An 18,844-nucleotide genomic window follows, 5' to 3' on the forward strand; every position below is an offset into this window, starting at 1 on the left:
GTTGTTGTCAGCTCTGGGAAACACTTCTTTTCCTCACCCTGATTGTGTCAGGTGGCTTGGGCAGACAAGGTAAATTCTTAGCACTTTTTGATTTAGATAAGAGTGGTGCGTATGCTGTGAGGCGGGGAGTATACTTTTTAATATGACCCAGTTTACTGAGTCATTGCACCTGAGAGAGAGAGAATGTCTCTATACTGTATTTGACTCAAGTTTGTTTATTGTAAAATGCAAATAGAAACATTTATTCATAACATTGAAAATAAACAACACAAGTGGAAATATTTCTTCAAGATATAGGTGAAGAAACAGAAGAACGTCATTAATCTACTTACATTAAGGTTGTACCAGGAAGGTCTTCCAGCATACCTTATTTTGTTTATATTCTGGCAGCTTCTGGCAAGGAGTCAGTCAGGTTTCTGTCCTTTTGCATACTTTATGCTTGAAGCTACTGCTAGCAAGCTTTGTTCAGGAGCTTCCATCAAAATATTCATTCACAGAAGTTTCCTTCCAAGAGTTTTCATGGGATACTTTTGGAGAACTCCTAGATAGGGTCAAAATTTTCTCCTAGTGGAGCCTGATGGCTCTTATGTCCAGTTTTGTCATTGAGATTTTCCAGGGAATCTAGGCATCTTGAAACTAGCATACCTGATGTTAGTTGTCTAGTTTAAAATGATCATGAGTATTGGGATAAGTGTTTCCAACCTCTTTTGCTAAGCATAACAGCAATTGGAAAGAAATACTTAAGTGTTTCTAAGGTAGTGTCTTGGGCAATTTAATAGCTAAATTTTAATAAAAGCCTTCAGTCTTACTGAGTTTTGTCTGTTAACTCACTGACATATTCAGAACAGAATTGGAGCAGCAGCCAATTGGTCAAGGCTAAGTTTAAGCGCCTCTGTACATGGATACGTCAAAGACTGATGATTGATGAGTCTGATGATTGGAAATGAAGTAGTAATACATAACAGTCCTAGCAAAATGATACAGGTTGCCACAGAAAAGCGGTTCTAACTGGACTCCTGTGCTTATATGTTTGATGCTAGATGATTAAATTGATGCTCAGTATGTGCTTAGCATTACCACATCCTGTTAGTTTCTGCCTCTTCTAGTTTGTGTGAATCCTATCAGATTTCTTCATTGTTCCTGATTTATGGAAATTCTTTTCCTGCTTGTGCATTTTAGGATCACCTAGAATGTTTGCATTTCTTCACAGGTTGTTATTTAAGAGTGTTTTTATAGATCATAGTACAAAAATGTCTGATATCTGCACTACTGGCACAACTGTATGTAATGATGGTAAGACATCCAGAGCCAGCCTAGATATGAGTAATTAATCTGTGATCTGCTATCCCTGCATGTTCATTGTGATTTGTGGAAAGTGCAAATACCCTCCTGAGGAAGCCCAGAAGAGCACTCTGAGATTAGAAACATACAGTCCTGTTTTCTTCTTCCAACCACAACTTTCTGGTCAAATAAAACATAATTAATCTTTCAAATTTTCCACTTGCTAAAGCAGGTGGGTGTTTGCTGTTTCAAGCAACATTCCAAGTATCAGTTTTATTTTCCTTCCCTCAGAAGGTTTCATTGGTACATGACCACAGCAGTAAAGGAAAAGTTTGGGTATTTTACAATACAACTAACTAATTTGTTGCAAACTTTGTGTCTTGAAGAAAAACATATTAACAGTGTGAAAATGCTGATCGTGGAGAACTGACATCATGTTAAATATTGACTGTAATGAGGAGGAATTTTTTAAGAAAGTCTTCCTCAATAACAAAATGCAGCCGATTATGAGAACATTCAGTTATATAGAACCCATCTTTACTATGATGTCATGTAACGTTATATAGCTTTCTGAAGATCAAAATTGTAGATTACACCTATTCCCATATATCTACTAAGTAAAAACATTGAAAGAAAGATAGGACACCTGAAAAGGTGAATGTTGTATAGCCTCCTTCTTTTATCATTTGGGGAATAACTGAAGTTTTAAAGGGATTTCATGGAACAGAATCTGAGTTAATGGAAAATGGAAATTTCAGACATGGTGAGTTTTAGAACCAGGCTACTAACTTGATGTTATTTTGGGTCCTTGATTAAAATATTTGTGTTTTAAAAAACATTCTAGATAACTGTATAAAGCATGGAATTTCAATAATCTGAGAAGATAATGTCACTATGTAAAATAGAGACAAAAAATATGCTGTTACCAGCATAATATAATTCTGTGGGAAGAGAAATAAATTGTCATGATCCCAATTTCAAACTGTGATGTATGACTTTTAATGTACAAAGTAAATTGAATTTGGACTGTATGGTACCGGAAATGTATGATCACTTAATTTGAATGAGAAACTGGTTATATAACAAGAACAGCTCATCTGATTGTTATTCACATTAACCTTGTGAAAAACACAGAGAACAATATAAATCTAGGTAAGCTAGGATAATCTTTCTGGCCTAAAAGTCAGGAAACTTTTCTGCTCTTCTGACAAAAATAAACTTAAGAATTCTTCATTATTTTCCTCTCTTTCCAGCAACATTTGTTTCAAATGAGTCATTTGAGGCAAAGATATTCTTTCTTCACTTGGAAGTTAGCTTTTTTTGGTTTCAGTCTAATGAAGATGCCTTTTGTTATTACAATTACTTTTCGTATTGCATTTATTAGTCACTTGAGAACACATGGCAGGTCAGTTTATCAATTAATGGAGTTTTGAAATACCTTTGCTTACACCCATAAGACTTCCAATATCAGACCTGCAGACAGATAAAAGCATCATGAAGTTTTAGTTCTACTAACATTATGTAACACTGGTCCTTTGGCTTTCACATGGAAATGGGTATTACGTGTTTTGATGCTTTGTGCTATAATAAATCCTTTATGGAGGAGCAATTCTCATAAAGAAGGCACTCTGTTCAGAGTTGTATGTGCTTTTAGTGTTTAGTTGTAGGCATAGGAATTGAACATGAACTTCGTAAATAGAAGCTATCTAAAGCAATTAATAGAACTGGATCATTAGTCCAACGTGTACTCAGATAGAACTCAGAAGAACTTACACATAGGTTGAGCATGTTGAAAAACTTTGATGGCTCTTAAGAATTGTCTTTCCTATTAACTTTTCCTGCTTTACAATTTCAGAAGCCAAGGAGCATATCTTCCCTATGTTATGCCAGAATTTCTGCTTGAACCTGATGATTATAAGAAATGGATTAAAGTGCAAACTGTACTGAAGGTAGGTTTGGGGTTTTATGTTTTATTTTTGTTTTGTTTCAGTTTTTGTTCCTTTTTTTTTTTTTTTAACAAAGACCATGTGCTTCATGTCAATCCTTTGAAGACTAATGGAAGTCCTCTGTGGACCGTGAGTATTTCTACTGTGGTTACTGTTTTGGATTGCATAAACCTAAGCACACGTGTGAGATTGAACAGAAATTTAAGCTGACACTAACATTTACACCCTCCTCCCTTGGTTTTTCTCTTCCATTCCTTCTGATACTGCTGATATCCACGATCATTTTCCAACAGATATGTTTTCTCAAAGTAAAATAATTTTACTGCTTTCTACTAATTTTTCTATTAAAAAAAATAAAAATATCCTTTGTGTTGCCTCTCTGTGCTGATTGCTGCTTTCAACTCCTGTCAATTCTGTATTGTGCTTCTTATTCCTGAGATAGCAGCAAACTAAATGGTTCTAATGCTGATCACTATTGCACTATAGTAGAAGTTATCAGTCATTCATGCCATTGATTCATCATTGTCCTCTTGTGAATTTCCTATCCAAACTGCTGAAATGAATATCCAAAATAAATGCTATTCCTTTATCTGAAGGGTCACACAGCTGAGCTTAAAAAAGGAGATGTGAAAAACTCAGACATATTTAGCGACAAGTATCTGTTCATTCTGGAGGACAGCATATTTGAGACAATGAGCAAACGAGCTTGGACAGATGTGCTACTGCAGATATACAAGGTAAATTGTAGATACATTTACTACTTAAATTCTGAAGAACTGATAGCAAAGAACTTGTTCTGAAAAAATCTGTGGTATATTCAAGTTCTTTTTTTTCCAAACAGATCTTTAAAACTCAATACTTTTAAGTACTATTTCTAGTACTTCTTACAGTAACAGTTTAAAGACATCTTCAAACCAAAAATAAAAAATGAATTTTTAATTTGATAATTTCTGTAGTGTATCATTAACTTTTTTTTTTTATATTGTTAGAAATGGGGTCTGATGAGGTTTTGTTTAAACTTAATAAATCAAACCAGTGAAGGAATAATATTTGTATACTATGTTCAAATAAATCTTCTGATTTATTTAGTATGATTAGGTAATATGAAAACATTACCTAATTAATCTAAGCAAAATATTTTCTCTGCATATTTTCACAACATTATCAGAGAGTGGCTAGACTGTTAACAACAGTCAAACCCAGTTGTGATTATTCTGCTCCTTCAAAGATAAGATTATAAGATATGAAATCAAGCAGCTGATAGTTTGATGCTCACCTGTTCTTTATAAGAAAAAAAATCAGGTCATTGTTGTGGAGAATACCAATGTCTTCATTGAAGTTTTGGCTTAGAGAAAAAAATTTGTGAGGGTTTTTTTTTCATTTGTGAGGGTGTTTTTTTTTTGTTTTGGTTTTTGTATGCATGGATGTGCAGTTGTTTATTGTGGGGTAGCAGAACGGTTTGTCCAAGATGTCTGTGGTTAGGGGGAAGATGAGAAGATGCAGGGAGAAAGTTGGAGGTTTATTGGTTATGTTCTCATAAATGAAACCTTCTTGCCTTGAAAGGCTTAAAATGTAAAATGAAATATAAGACAGGGTGTGGGAAATGACTTGAAGCTGCGTAGTAAGTGCTTACTTATATCTGTGGCCTTTTTTAATCTTCTAAAAATGTTGATATGATTAAATACTGGTTTTCATGTGGCAATGGTTCAGCTTTGCTGGTGCCTCAATTTTGCTCTAAAACTTTTAATCCTTTTTATCCCTTTTACCATTTTCTTCCATGTGTGCACGTCAAGTGCAAAATTTATCTTTTTAAATAAACTTTGTAGCCTTTCCAATATCTGAGAGCAAAGTATCATCATGAATTTACACTAATGTAGGTGTGGGCAGCAACTGAAAGAACATGTCTTAGATGGTGGGGAAAACCAGGTTTTCCTGGCTGCATTTTGCTGCCCCTTTCCTTATGCTAGAACTAGTGGAGTAGCGTGATGCTTCCAAATAGATCTTTCATCTCTCTGACCATTGGTGTAGACACAAGAATGGGACAGAACATGTGGCTGCTGGGGATATGAAAGAGTTCAGGTTTAGATCAAACAAACCTGTTGTGAAGATGTGCTCTTCATCATTCTAGTTCTGTTTCATGCATGAGAAGCATGTTTCAGCTTCTCATTCATTGTTCCTTCATCTTTCTGTCCTATAATAGTACATTTTTTACAGCCTTATAACATCACATTTATCTTCTTTGTCTCTCCTGCTAATGTTTTAGGAATTATACATCTCTGCTTTACTTTTTTATTGTAGTCTTATGCAGTTTTGCTAACATGGTATTTAATTCAATATAATAAAGCATAAACAGAATTCTTAAGATGATATGACTTTACACTGGAACTAGTCACTTAACATTCAAAGTCCTGTTCTCTCTTCCATACTCTTTTGTTCAAACCCATTCTTGACAGGGGTGACCATGACTGCTGCTGAACAAGATTTATTTATTTATTTTATTAAATTTGTAAGGAAAGCATCAGAACAATAAAGAAAAACAGGATATGTCAAGACAGCAAGACTGGTTTATGCAAAAAATACTTATTTGGGCTAGTGTTGAAATATTCTGAAGTTAAGAGAATGTTTTGTAGCTTAAAAGCAGTTTCATGAAAATGAAAGTAGTCACAAGCTTTCTTGTGATTACAATAGCCTGATTTCAAGCAAGGTAAGATGAAACAGAATCCTTTCTTACTCACATAGCTGCTGCAGATTTCAGAAAATGTTAAAAGAATTCTTCTCTTCACCAGAGATGTTTTGTTGTCCGATTTTATTTTAGAAATAAAATGCTGTTATTAGAAATACTTAATATTCTTTATCAAGTAAAATGTCATCCCACATTGCTTTCATGCACACACCTGATGCATTATGGCCCACTTATTTGTTATGAAAACTTCTGTTGCTGCAGAAGTTCCAGAGGAAAAAATGCATATATAAATTCAGATCAGAAAAATGGAAAATGAAGTTTATTCTGACGAAAGGGTAGAATCTGTGGAGAATAAAAGGGGAAGTTCATCAATCATAAAGATATGCTTTTGGTTTTCTCTTTGAGCAAGGTCTAAAATACTGGTGGTATTCTACCAATCTTGAAAGTCTAGGCTAATGGAAACACATGGACGCTGACAGCAGAAGTGGTAATTTAGCGCTTGGGTCAGGCCAGATTTTCAATAAAGGCAATCTATCTTTAAATTGAATGAGCGTGTAGTAATAAGGATGCTTTTTATAGTTATAATTAATACATTTCCTAACCTTATAGCTGATTTTTTTTATAAACACAGTGTGCTCCAAAAAGCTACTGTATGCTAATGTCCTGGTCACTCGACAAGATCTCAATAGGAATGTAGCCATCTTGTTAAGAGACAGTAAAAGAATGTTTTATGGGTAAATAATGTTTCATAGTTTCTTCTAAATGTAGTTGCCATTACTCTTTTCTGTTTTGATCCTTTTGATAGAACATCAGGTTATACCGATGAAGGAATGTTTCAATAAATTAACCTGCAAAGACACTGCCTTTTAAGAAAGAAGGAAATAGTATATATTTGCTTGCTTTTTTGGCAGTTGTTTTCTTCAGATTTGTATCTGAGGATGCTGATATAAAAGTTTGAGATTTCTTTTTTTCTTAAGATATTCTATGCAAATCAATAAAGTGCCATGGAGAGAAATCCAAATGTTTAAATTAAGTTCGCTCAGCCAACTCTGCATGGAACTAGATTATGCTGAACTGAAATGCTTCAGGGTTAAAAAAGGAATTTCAAAGTGACTCAAATTTTTTTTTCGATTGTAATTAAATATAGATGCTGTAATCTGGGTCTCGTGTACATTAATAGTTAACTAGGTTTTGTATATCAGTATATCACAAAAGATTTTCTTCAGAAAAACTTGAAAGCAAGGGATGACAGTCCTTCATGTCATCTGGAAAAAAAAATCCATATGTAAATGTGGAAGCTGTGAAACCATATGGCTGTAGCTGCATCATACCATATGGCTGTAGCTGCATCATACTATATGTAAGAGTGTTCCTCTCCATCTACAGCAAATGGAGGGATCAAAAAGTTTTAACTCTTTGCCTCAAGAAACTGATACTTTCTTTAATGTACTTGTTAAAGCCTGGTATTGGAAACTAATATGAAGAGAAACAATTATAGAAGGAGTGCAAGCTGTTTTCATTCTGATTAGATGAAATGAAATTAAATAACCTTTTCTTTATGTATATACATATCAGGGAATTAGACATCACTGGGAGTGTTTAAGGGAATGAGAAACTGGGCCCAATTCACACTTCAAAATAACATTTGACTGGATTTGCATTCATTGTCAATAGACATTGTCAATGACTAGGTTGTTACTCTTTTTTTCCCCCCCCCCTTCTTTTTTACCTCCTCCAAACAATTAGTCCTTTACAAACTCATCCTAAATTATCTGTGAATATATAACACTATGGAGCTGATACAGTGTAGTTAACATTTACGGCCATGGTCCTTGACAGTCTTAGTCACTGGTCACAGTGGTCAGGCCTGAGACCTCTTTGATGAGGGAGGATGGAACCAAAGCTGTTGACTTCATTATCATCCTAAAAATCAAATTCTGTGTTCCTCCTTCAAATACCTTTTTCTATGCTGCCATTTCAGTTGGTGAAAAAAAAATCAAAGGTATTGCGTAGAAGTTTTACTTTTAACTACTTCGTTTTTTATATATTTTATATACATATGTTTTTATATAATTTTTTTTAAATGTACGTTCATGCAAGACTTAATCAAGAACCTCTGAGTACCAAGAATTTTATTGTAGGCATTATAACATTTTTCAGGAGAAACAGTCAATGTAATTTGAACCTAAATGAGCAACTGAGTCATGAAAGATACCATTTTGAGATTATCTATAGATTGCACTGGAGATCAGTACAGTAGTTCAGTAATTAATGCTTTGGATAGAATATACACAGTAATTCCTGGAATCCAGATGGGTCCAGTGATTTCATCCGGTTCATCAAAACATGGAAAAAAGTTGTAAACAAAAAATATTTAGAATCAGAGAATCATAGAATATCTCAAATTGGAAGGAACCCATAAAGATCATCAAGTCCAACTCCCTGCTCCTCACAGGATTACCTAAAACTAAACTATATGACTAAGAGCATCATCCAGACGCTCCTTGAACTCTGACAGGCTTGGTACCATGACCACTTCCCTGGGGAGCCTGTTCCAGTGACTGACTACCCTCTCAGTGGGGAACCTTTTCATAATGTCCAATCTGAACTTCCACTGACGCAGCTTCATTCAGTTTCCTTGTGTCCTATCGCTGGGCACCAGGGAGAGGAGATCAGCACCTCCCTCTCTGCTGCCCCCCTTGAGGAAGTTGTAGACTGTGATGAGGTCACCCCTCAGCCTTCTCTTCTCCAAGCTGAACAAACCAAGTGACTTCAGCTGCTCCTTGTAAGTCTTGCCCTCGAGACCTTTCACCATCTTGGTCACCCTCCTCTGGACATGTTCTAATGCAAATAATAAGTTTGCATTTTGTTTAAGAAAGCAAAGGAATTCCCTAAAACCTCGGCATATCTGTGTGTATTATACATTTATGCTAATGTGTAGTCTCTTAAACCTTTTCTAAATTAGAAAACGTTTTGAGTCTGAAGTGTTTTTTTTTTTTATCATTCAACGTGAAATTGTTCTTTTTACAGTTCATGCTTAAAAACACTTTTTCTAATTTCAGGTGTTTGTTCTTCCACGTGTTTCTTCACGTAATATCACTGAACTGTTCAGCTTGGAAAGTGTGAAGAACATGCCAAGAATAAAATCAGAACCTTTATCCAGTAATATATATTCTCCATATGAACGAACCATCCTCACCTGGTTGAATATACATTATGAGAAGAATCGAAAAACTGTGTGGAAAGATTGTCAAAAAGGTGAAATAATTCTTTCACTATACTCTTCCTTCTAATACTCCTTTTGTAGACTTTTAAAATTGTTATTCATAGAGATATCATGACAACTTGCCACTGAAAGTTTTTTGGGGATAAATTATTGCCTATCCATACATATTTCCTTTCCTTGTGTTTCTGTGTTCCAAGATTAGCATCTTTTGACTAGCCCTGTTCATGAAATATCTTGTGTTCTGTGTGTTCTTACAGTGTCTAACTAGTCATAAAGGGTGAAGTGTGGTGAACCTTCTCACTTTCTTCTTTCCATTAATGATGTCAGGAAGGAAGTGCTAACAGTAATCACTTTCTCTTCATTTTCCTGTCTGTAGTCACATGCAGTTCTTAGAATTTGCGCTTATAGTGGTGTGTTTCAGAGCTAGATTTTCAGAATTTTTAGAATAATTTTTGTATTGCCTTTATTCTAATGGCATTTAGGAAGGTAAGAGAGACCAAGGTTCCAGCTTATAAAACTTGTCCTACTTGCAAGGTCAGTTTGATGCCTCATGATCACTTGAGTAAGGTTAGACAAAATGACCTGTTCACTTTAAGACTGAGCTAGGCAGTTCTGGTATTTAAATCTGATAAAACTGTCCAACCAGTAGTAATTATTACTTCTATTTCCTTGTATGTTTTTCTCCCTCTTGCTTCTTGACCCCAACTTCATTGTCTATTTCGGCGTTAATTTTGGATGGGTAGTTAACTCCAAGAAAGGGCAGTCTGATGATGAACAGGGAAGAATGGCTCATAAGCCACATATGGAAAAGATTGTCTAGTGTCATTTTTGCCTTGAATGATTTCTGACCTGTCTGAATTATGGATAATCTATTTGCATATAATCTTCCATAAGTCCTATTTGGGCATATTCTCTACTTTGCATATGCTTTGAATATCCTATTGCTTTTCTCATTTTATCTATATAGAAGCAAATTATACTAGATATTCTCAAATGTGTTGAGTAATTCTGCTGATAAGATTGAAAGGTCAGTCTATAGTCCCCTGCATCCAATAGCTGTCAACTCATAGTTTGGGTCTGTTATGATTATCTCAGGGAGATTCCCTAGCTAAAGTAACATGCCCTACAGTAAGTAGGTGTATTTGCAATGTATTATTTTCTTATCTGTGTCTAGTGCCTGCTTTAGGGGAGCTATCTTACAGTCACGAGCACTCTGCTCTGCTGGGTGTTATCTGAGCCTCGTGTGTATAGACGACAACTTGCAGAGAGAATGACTAGCTACCTGGCCAGGGTTGTGGCTCACCATAAATTCTGCATGGATATATTCCTCAAACCCGCTGTCTGTTCTCTTTATTGTAGACTCTAGTAATACCCAGATGTTGAGGCATGGCTAGCCTTGTTCTGTCGTGTGGGAACCCAGTGGGGAGAATATGAACGTCAAAATGCATTTTATTTAACATTAAACTTTTAATTGAGTTATAATGTATAAAGATGAGAGGGGTGAATCTGAACCATAAAGTGCAGATCTGGTGGACGCTACTGGGTAAAAACCCCAAATGTCTCAGTCCAAGTGAAATATCTACTGATGATGCATTTTAAGGAGCCAATTATTGAAAGTGTTGTTTTAGTTGCCTAACAGTATGTAACAAATTAGAATAATAAAATGAAGTTTTTCTAATGAGTTTTCATATGGTTATCAGCAATTGTAAAGTAGGCTTTTTACAATTATTTAGTTCTAAAGGCTCCCCAAAATTGGCACCCAAAAATAACAATTTAATTATAATATTAGGGTCTCAGAAAATAATAATAACTTCTATTAAATCATGCTAATAGGACAGATAACTCATTAGGTTAAAGTATTCATTTGTGCATACCTGGTTTCAGATTTGGCTCTGGGTCACAGGTAAAGACGAATTTTGTGTTTATTGCCAGTGGGCATTTATCTGTATGACAATTCTGTTTTACAATTTCACTTGATTATACTTTTCTGCTTTCAGAGAAGTGCAAGATTGCAACGAGAAGGCGGAGATTATATATGCTTTCTGTGTATGGGAAGTTACAGATACTGCCTTGCTATATCAACTTGTATACAACTTTTTTTGGTTCATGAGTTCTATATTCTGTTTGCTAGAGGGCACACAGAAATAACTTGGTGTATGCACATGAGCATGCTCTTTTCTTTTGCTTCTATTTCCATTTCTCTCACAAAACTACATAAATGAGCATTGCTAAAGATACCATAATTTTAAAGAAATGAGAAAATTCTGTCAAATTACAAAATTCATAGTCTTAATCTTATACCTCTGCATTACAAAAGTTTTTAATTGTGTGATCTTATTCTGTTTTGTTCCAGATGACCTGCCTCAATATCTCTTTGAATCCTCTGTTTTAGTCTTCATTTTCCTCTTACTTTTTGCTTTTACTGCCTCAGAATGAATTGGTGTCTGCTACTATGCTGTTCTTTCTGCTAAATGGGTTAGAGGATCTGATGACAAAGGACACAGAAAAGACTGAGGTACTCAGTGCCTTCTTCACCTTGGTCTTTATTGGTAAGACTGGTACTGAGCAAGCCCAGACCCTCAAGATGAGTGGGGAAGTCTGGAGCAAGGAAGATTTAGCCTTGGTGGAGGAGGATCAGATTAGGGAGCACTTAAGCAAATTGGACAAACACAAGTACATGGGACCTGATGGGATGCACCAATAAGTGCTGAGCGAGCTGGCCAGTGTCATTGCAAGGCCACGCTCAGTAATCTTGGAAAGGTCAGGACAATTGGGGGGAAGTTTGGAAGAGGTTTGTAAGAAAGCAAATGTCATTCCTATCTGGAAGAAGGAGGATGCGGTGAGCTACAGGCCAGTCACCCTCATCTTGTTCCTTGGGATGGTGGTGGAGTAAATAATCTTGGAAACCATTTCCAAACATATGAAGGACAAGAAATTGTTTGGGAGTAGTCGGCATGAATTTACAAACAGGAAATCATGCTTGACCAACCTCATTGCCTTCCACAGTGACATGATTATCTCAGTGGACAGATGGAGAGCAGTGGATGCTGTTTATCTCAACTTTGGCAAGGCTTTCAACAGCCTTCTGTAACATCCTCATAAACAAACTGATGAAGTACAGCCTAGATAAGAGGACAGTGAGGTTGATGGAAATTAGGCTGAACTGACAGGCTCAAAGGTTTATGGTCAGTGGCACAAAGTCCAGCTGGAGGCTGATCACCAGTAATGTACCTCAGGGGTTATTAGACTGAATTTGTTTTTTAAGATCATACACTGGAGAATAACTTACCTATCTCAGCAGATTTAATATTGTGATATACCATTGGTCCTTTACATTTTTTGATGTTAATAATCAAATTTATACTTAGGTATTAATGACATTTTAAATCATGTTAGTCTTAAATTAAGCATTTAAACAGACTTTTTCAGAGGAACATTTAAAAGTGTCACAAGGAAAAACATCAAAGTATAGTAAATGTTAATACAGCCCAACTGAAAGTCTCAAATATTCTCAATTTTGTATGAGTTTTTGTTGCCAATATTTGCTTAATATCACTAATTTTAAGAGAAGGATTAGTTCTTTTATTCTTGCTACAGTCCAGATCAGAGAGCAATTACACTTTTCGCTTAGCATTTTTGTGTCTGCATATTATCATGCAAACTCTCTGCTTTGAATAAAGAATTAGCCCTGACTAGCAGTATGTCTTGACCATGGAGCTGCTTTCAGCTCGAACTAGTCTGTTGGGTGATCCATGCCTACCACATAAATGAACATCTATCCAGGCCATATTTCTCAGTCTTCCCTTTGATACCTAAACTACTTAAAGTGAAATGTGATAGTGAGCCAAGCCAAAGCTACTGCAGTGCAGAAGGTTTTTAAATATACATCTTTTTTACTTCCTTCTGAAGTTGAAGATAACTATGTCATTCATCAGAACACTTCTCTTGCAAGAGTTAAGATCACAATAGCTTAGAGAGAACATTAGCAAGGAGTTTACTATCTCCATCTTCTGCCGTTACTGCTACTAAAAAAATAAATGTTTTAAAAGCAGTTTGGCATATGTTTTGGGAGAGCAGGCTTGTAATATGTCTTCTTGACCATAAAATGGAAAGCAATGTTGAAACTCGAGACCAAATGCTCTAAAACTGCAAAATGCAACTTTGCCTGTTTTGCTGAGGCCTTAATTATAAGTGAAATACAAGATTCAGTGCCACTTAAGGCATTATATGGGCAAGGGTAATGACAGGAGAGGAAGCATGAATTATTTGAGTGTAATAAATTTTCAGTTTACTTTCTACCATTCCTTATCGTCACATTCCTTTTCAGCTTTTCTCTCTGAAAGACTAACTACTAATAGTATGAAAAAATAAGAGTCAGGAAAAACCCTTAAAAAGTTTCTAGAGTATTGGAATGCCATGATTCATAACCTGTACTTCCTAAACAGAAGAAAATTTTGCAAATTAGTGAATTAAATTGCCACCTGAGAAGCTGTATGTCTCTTCCTTATTAATTATGATTCTTGCCATGGTGAAAAAGATAAATCATGTTTTGGGAAATAAGGGATTTTTCTTGAATGTATCCCAGGAAGATCTTGAAAAGAGTAGATAATTCTACATTTAATATAAAATTACTAGAGAATATTACAGCCAATAAATTGAACAATATCTGAACAGTCAACATAAGTCTGAGATGTAAGAGCTGTCTCCAGAGTAGATACATCTTCATTTGACTGGAAAATCTGCTTAGAATGGAGAGTCTACATAAGAGGAAAGAGAAGTGCTAATCCAGTGCCAATGTAGTTTGTCTGACAATGTTAGGCATAGTAGCATCCCTCAAGCTTCTTACTCTCAAGAGGGAAAGTTTTGGTTTTGATGCATTTTATTCACTTCACTTCACTGTAAGTGAGGTGGGTTTTTTAGTCGTATTTTTTATTTTTATTTTTTTAAATTTTGATATCAATTGAGCATGGCATCTGCAGTAAAAAGGTTGAGGATGGAGAGATTTTAGTGTGAGATGATGTCTTCACAAAACTGTATGAGAATTAAGTAGAATTCTTGGTTGTTTTAAAACTGATTCTCTAGAACTTTTACTTAGGGTTGTTTCTAGTATACCAATTAAAAAGCACACTTTTCTTTCCCCTTGTTTTCATGAATTTTTCTTTTTCTTTCCTCTCCCCATTTTTTGGGAAGGGTATTTATGGAGTCCATTAATTCTTTCTTCTCAATTTAATTGTTCTCAGAGACAATTGAGAAACAAGAGCTAAATGATATTTTTTATCTTTGAAGGGTAGAAGAGAAGAATCTTATATAATTTCATATAAAATTTCTTTCAGTTAAAATCACTGCAAGACAGGCTTTTCCCAAAGAATGAATCTTGCTTTTCTTTTTGCACACTTGATAAAAAGCTGAATTAAAGAAGGGGAAATGACGATCTAATGAACTGTCATCATGAGTATCATAAGTCTGCCTTCCAACAAAATATTATGAGAGAACATTGTTCTTGAGTGATAAGTTCTGGAAATTATTACCTGAAATATAAATGAACAAATTTTTTAACCATTTTTCTGTGTAATATTATTTAATGATTTGCACAGCAGAACACAAGAATGAAACATAATACGTAAATATGAAGTCCAGTAAGTAGGCTTTTCTGTCCTGCTCACCTTTCTTAGTCAACCTGAATACTCCATGTTTAAGGATTGTGTCACATCTCATTCCCTATAGCTGAAAAACCCACAAGATCATACCAGGATTTTATTTGATAGAAAAGAGAAAAAGAATTATTTTGTAAGTTTTAAGTTCATATGCAGTTGAAAAATAAGCAAAACTACATGTTTAATTTACTTTTTTAGACTTTGGAGTAGTATAAAAATATTTGTTTTGTACAGTTTTATTGTTTTATACCAGCTGGCATTGTGCTGCTTCATGGAAATAGAAGTATGAAGAAGGATAGTCCTTGGAGCCTGATATTGAAAAGATTCAAAGTGTTCATATTTGGAAAACTTAAAAAGATCTTTCAAACAAAAAAAAAGCCTCACTCTTAGGGCTGCATATGTGTTTGTATATATTTGTGTGTATATGTATATACATAAATATATGTGTGTGTGTAGACACGTATGCTTATATATAAAAATGTATATCTGTATATGCATATATGCTGACCCTCAAAAACCTAAATGACGTAAGTAGGAATAATTGGGTAAATATTTAAGAAGATATTTTGTTTCCTTACTTGCAATACACTTTGACATGCCTAGATGGCTATTCAACTTTCAGCTAAACAAGGCGCTTTGCAGTGTTTGTATGTTAATTGGAATAAATAAGCTTTCTGATTATTTATGTAATCAATGTACTTCTGCAGTTCATACCAAATATATCTATTGGTTGTGGTATAGCTGTGGATTTAGTAATACAACTTCAGATGTTTTGCAAGGAGATGACATATTTCAGACTATGAAGATTAAAAAAGGTTCTGTTAATTCATTGTAAGTATCAAACAGTGAATTTCATTGACAACAGTATTTAACTTTTTTTTTCGTTTCTAACTAAATAAGATCATGCAGGGATTATAGTATTCATTCTGAAGCCAGTATAGAAGCCAAGTATGTGGAAATGAATTGCTGTGTTTTATTGCATTTTAAATCAAAATCATCTCTAAGTGAAAGGCCATGATAAAAAAAAATAGTGTCAAAGGTGACATTTTAATCTAGAGGCTCTTAGTACCATTCAGTGGTTTTAAAACTAGTTCTCTTTACAAATGGAAGCTTTCTGTTGGAAAGCAACAAAATGGAGACTGATGTAAGGTAACACTATTATGTGATACATAAAAGCCTAAGGAATTTGTCAATTTAAGGTATTATTTGGGATAAGAATCAGCGAAAATAAAACAGAACTGTGTAGACAGCGAAAGACAGTTGGAAAATTTTAGTAGGACCAGAAAGGTAAATGTTGATGCCTCAGGGTAAAAGCCTTCTGCAACAGATGGGAATAAATGAGGCATACCTGCAATGTATCCATTTTTCTGTCGTTATCCCATGTGGTGCTTCTTGAACTTTTCTGCTTAGAAGAATTATGAATTGACAGCGGTATTAAATCGATCTGTCCCTGATATTTCAGGAGTTCTTAGAAGAATAACTATCAGTTTCCATGAGCAAGGGTTGTAGCAGCCTGCCTGAAGTAGGAACTGTAATTTGCCTGAGTCTCTAATAAAAGACTTAACTGTTTTCCATGTTAAGATAAACATAGCCTCACATGCTGTATATGCTGAAGGTAGATCCATTATCATTCTGTTAATCCTAAATACATTTTGGGAAAAACATAATAGCCTTTTTCAAAAAAATATTCAAAGGCATATTTCCTCTCATCTATCTTATGCTCTGTATTGTATATGTCAGTATCATCATTTTAAACCTTGTCCTAGTTCTAATATCAGCACTTACAGAAAAGGTTATTGCTACATATTTCTTCTATAAATGTTTGCATTATTCAGTACCAGATTTGAGCTGTTGAAACAGGACTATAAGCATTATTATAGCCATAGATTAGTTCCTCCTCCAGAGATTTTCAGATTCCAGAATAAGAAGTTGTTATATAATATTATAAAACATTATTACTGCAGTAATTTACATTAAAAAGGACATACTCCAATAGTTTAAAGTTCTATCTAGCTCAGTATTCTACCTCCAACAGAATCATAGAATCGGTTTGGTTGGAAAAGACCTTAAGATCATCAAGTCCAACCATTAAGCTAGCACAGCCAAGTTCACCACTAAACCGTGTCTCTAAGCACCACATCTACACTTCTTTTAAATACCTCCAGGGATGGTGACTCAACCACTTCCCTGGGCAGCTTGTTCCAGTGCTTGACAACCCTTTTGGTGAACAAATTTTTCCTGATATCCAATCTAAACCTCCCCTGATGCAACTTGAGACTGTTTCCTCTTGTCCTATTGCTTGTTACTTGGGAGAAGAGACTGACACCCACCTTGCTACAACCTCCTTTCGGGAGGTTGTAGGCAGCAATAAGCAATAAAGCCTCCTTTTCTCCAGACTAAACAACCCCAGTTCCCTCAGACACTCCTCATAAGACTTGTGCTCTAGACCCTTCACCAGCTTCATTGCCCTTCTTTGGATTCGCTCCTGCACCTCAATGTCTTTCTTGTAGTGAGGGGCTCAAAACTGAACATATTATTCGAGGTGTGGCCTCCGCAGTGCCGAATACAGGGGGACAGTCACTTCCTTACTCCTGCTGGCCACATGATTTCTGATACAAGCCAGGATGCTGTTGACCGCCTTGGCCGCCCGGGCATACTGCTGGCTCATACTCAGATGGCTATCGACCAACACTAACAGGTCCTTTTCTGCCAGGCAGCTTTCCAGCCACTCTTTTCCAAGCCTGTAGTGGTGCATGGGGTTGTTGTGACCCAAGTGCAGGACCTGACACTTCGCCTTCTTGAACCTCATACAGTTGGCCTCAGCCAATCGATCCAGCCTGTCGAGATCCCTCTGCAGAGCCTTCCTACCCTCAAGCAGATGAACACTCCCGCCCAACTTGATGTTGTCTGCAAACTTTCCAAGGGTGCACTAAATTCCCTCATCCAGATCATTGATAAAGATATTAAAGACAACTGGTCCCAGCACTGAGCCCTGGGGAACACCGCTTGTGAGCGGCCACCAACTGGATTTAATTCCATTCACCACAACTCTTTGGACCTGGCCATCCAGACAGTTTTTTGCGAAGAGTACACACATCCAAGACATGAGCAGCTAGTTTCTCCAGGAGAAACAGTGGGAAATGGTGTCAAAGGCTTTACTAAAATCTAGGTAGACAACATCCGCAGCCTTTCCCTCATTTACTGAGTGGGTCACCTTGTCATAGAAGGAGATCAGGTTAGTCAAGCAGGACCTGCCTTTCATAAACCCATGCTGACTGGGCCTAATTGCCTGGTTGTCCTGTACGTACCATGTGATGGCACTCAAGATGATCTGCTCCATAACCTTCCCTGGCACCGAGGTCAGACTGACAGGCCTTTAGTTCCCCAGATCCTCCTTCTGGCCCTTCTTGTAGATGGGCATCACATTTGCTAACCTCCAGTCCATTGGGACCTCCCTGGTTAGTCAGGACTGCTGATATAAACGATGGAAAGTGGCTTGGTGATCACTTCCGCCAACTCCCTCAGTACCCTTGGGTGGATCCTGTCCAGCCCCATAGACTTGTGTGTGCCTAAGTTGTGTAGCAGCTCACTAACCATTTCTGCTTGGATTACGGGGTCTTCATTCTGCTCCCCATCCCTGTCTTCCAGCTCAGGGGGCTGGGTACCCTGAGAACAACTGGTCTTACTATTAAAGACTGAGGCAAAGAAGGCATTAAGCACCTCAGCCTTTTCCTCATCTTTTGTCACAATGTTTCCCTTCACATCCAATAACGGGTGAAGGTTCTCCTTAGTCCTTCTTTTGTTGCTAATGTATTTATAGAAACATTTTTGTTGTCTTTTACGGCAGTAGTCAGATTAAGTTCAAATTGGGCTTTGACCTTTCTAATTTTCTCCCTGCATAGCCTCATGATATCCTTGTAGTCCTCCTGACTTTCCTGCCCCTTCTTCCAAAGCTCGTAAACTCTCCTTTTTTTCCTGAGTTCCAGCCAAAGTTCTCTGTTCAGCCAGGCCGGTCTTCTTCCCTGCCGGCTCATCTTCCGGCACATGGGGACAG

At 36.3% G+C, this 18,844-nt stretch overlaps 1 protein-coding gene across 1 annotated transcript in view; it reads left to right on the forward strand.

The window, feature by feature from the left end:
- Positions 1–18,844, forward strand: part of CFAP47 (cilia and flagella associated protein 47) — a 356,696-nt gene that overhangs the window by 71,579 nt on the left and 266,273 nt on the right. The window contains exons 31-33 of the mRNA XM_068422067.1: positions 3,137–3,230; positions 3,824–3,964; positions 8,973–9,168. Coding sequence (XP_068278168.1) covers positions 3,137–3,230; positions 3,824–3,964; positions 8,973–9,168 — 431 coding nt within the window. The remainder of the gene's footprint in view (positions 1–3,136; positions 3,231–3,823; positions 3,965–8,972; positions 9,169–18,844) is intronic.

This window comes from Nyctibius grandis, chromosome 2, assembly GCF_013368605.1.
Source record: "Nyctibius grandis isolate bNycGra1 chromosome 2, bNycGra1.pri, whole genome shotgun sequence".
Classification (NCBI taxonomy): Eukaryota; Metazoa; Chordata; class Aves; order Nyctibiiformes; family Nyctibiidae; genus Nyctibius; species Nyctibius grandis.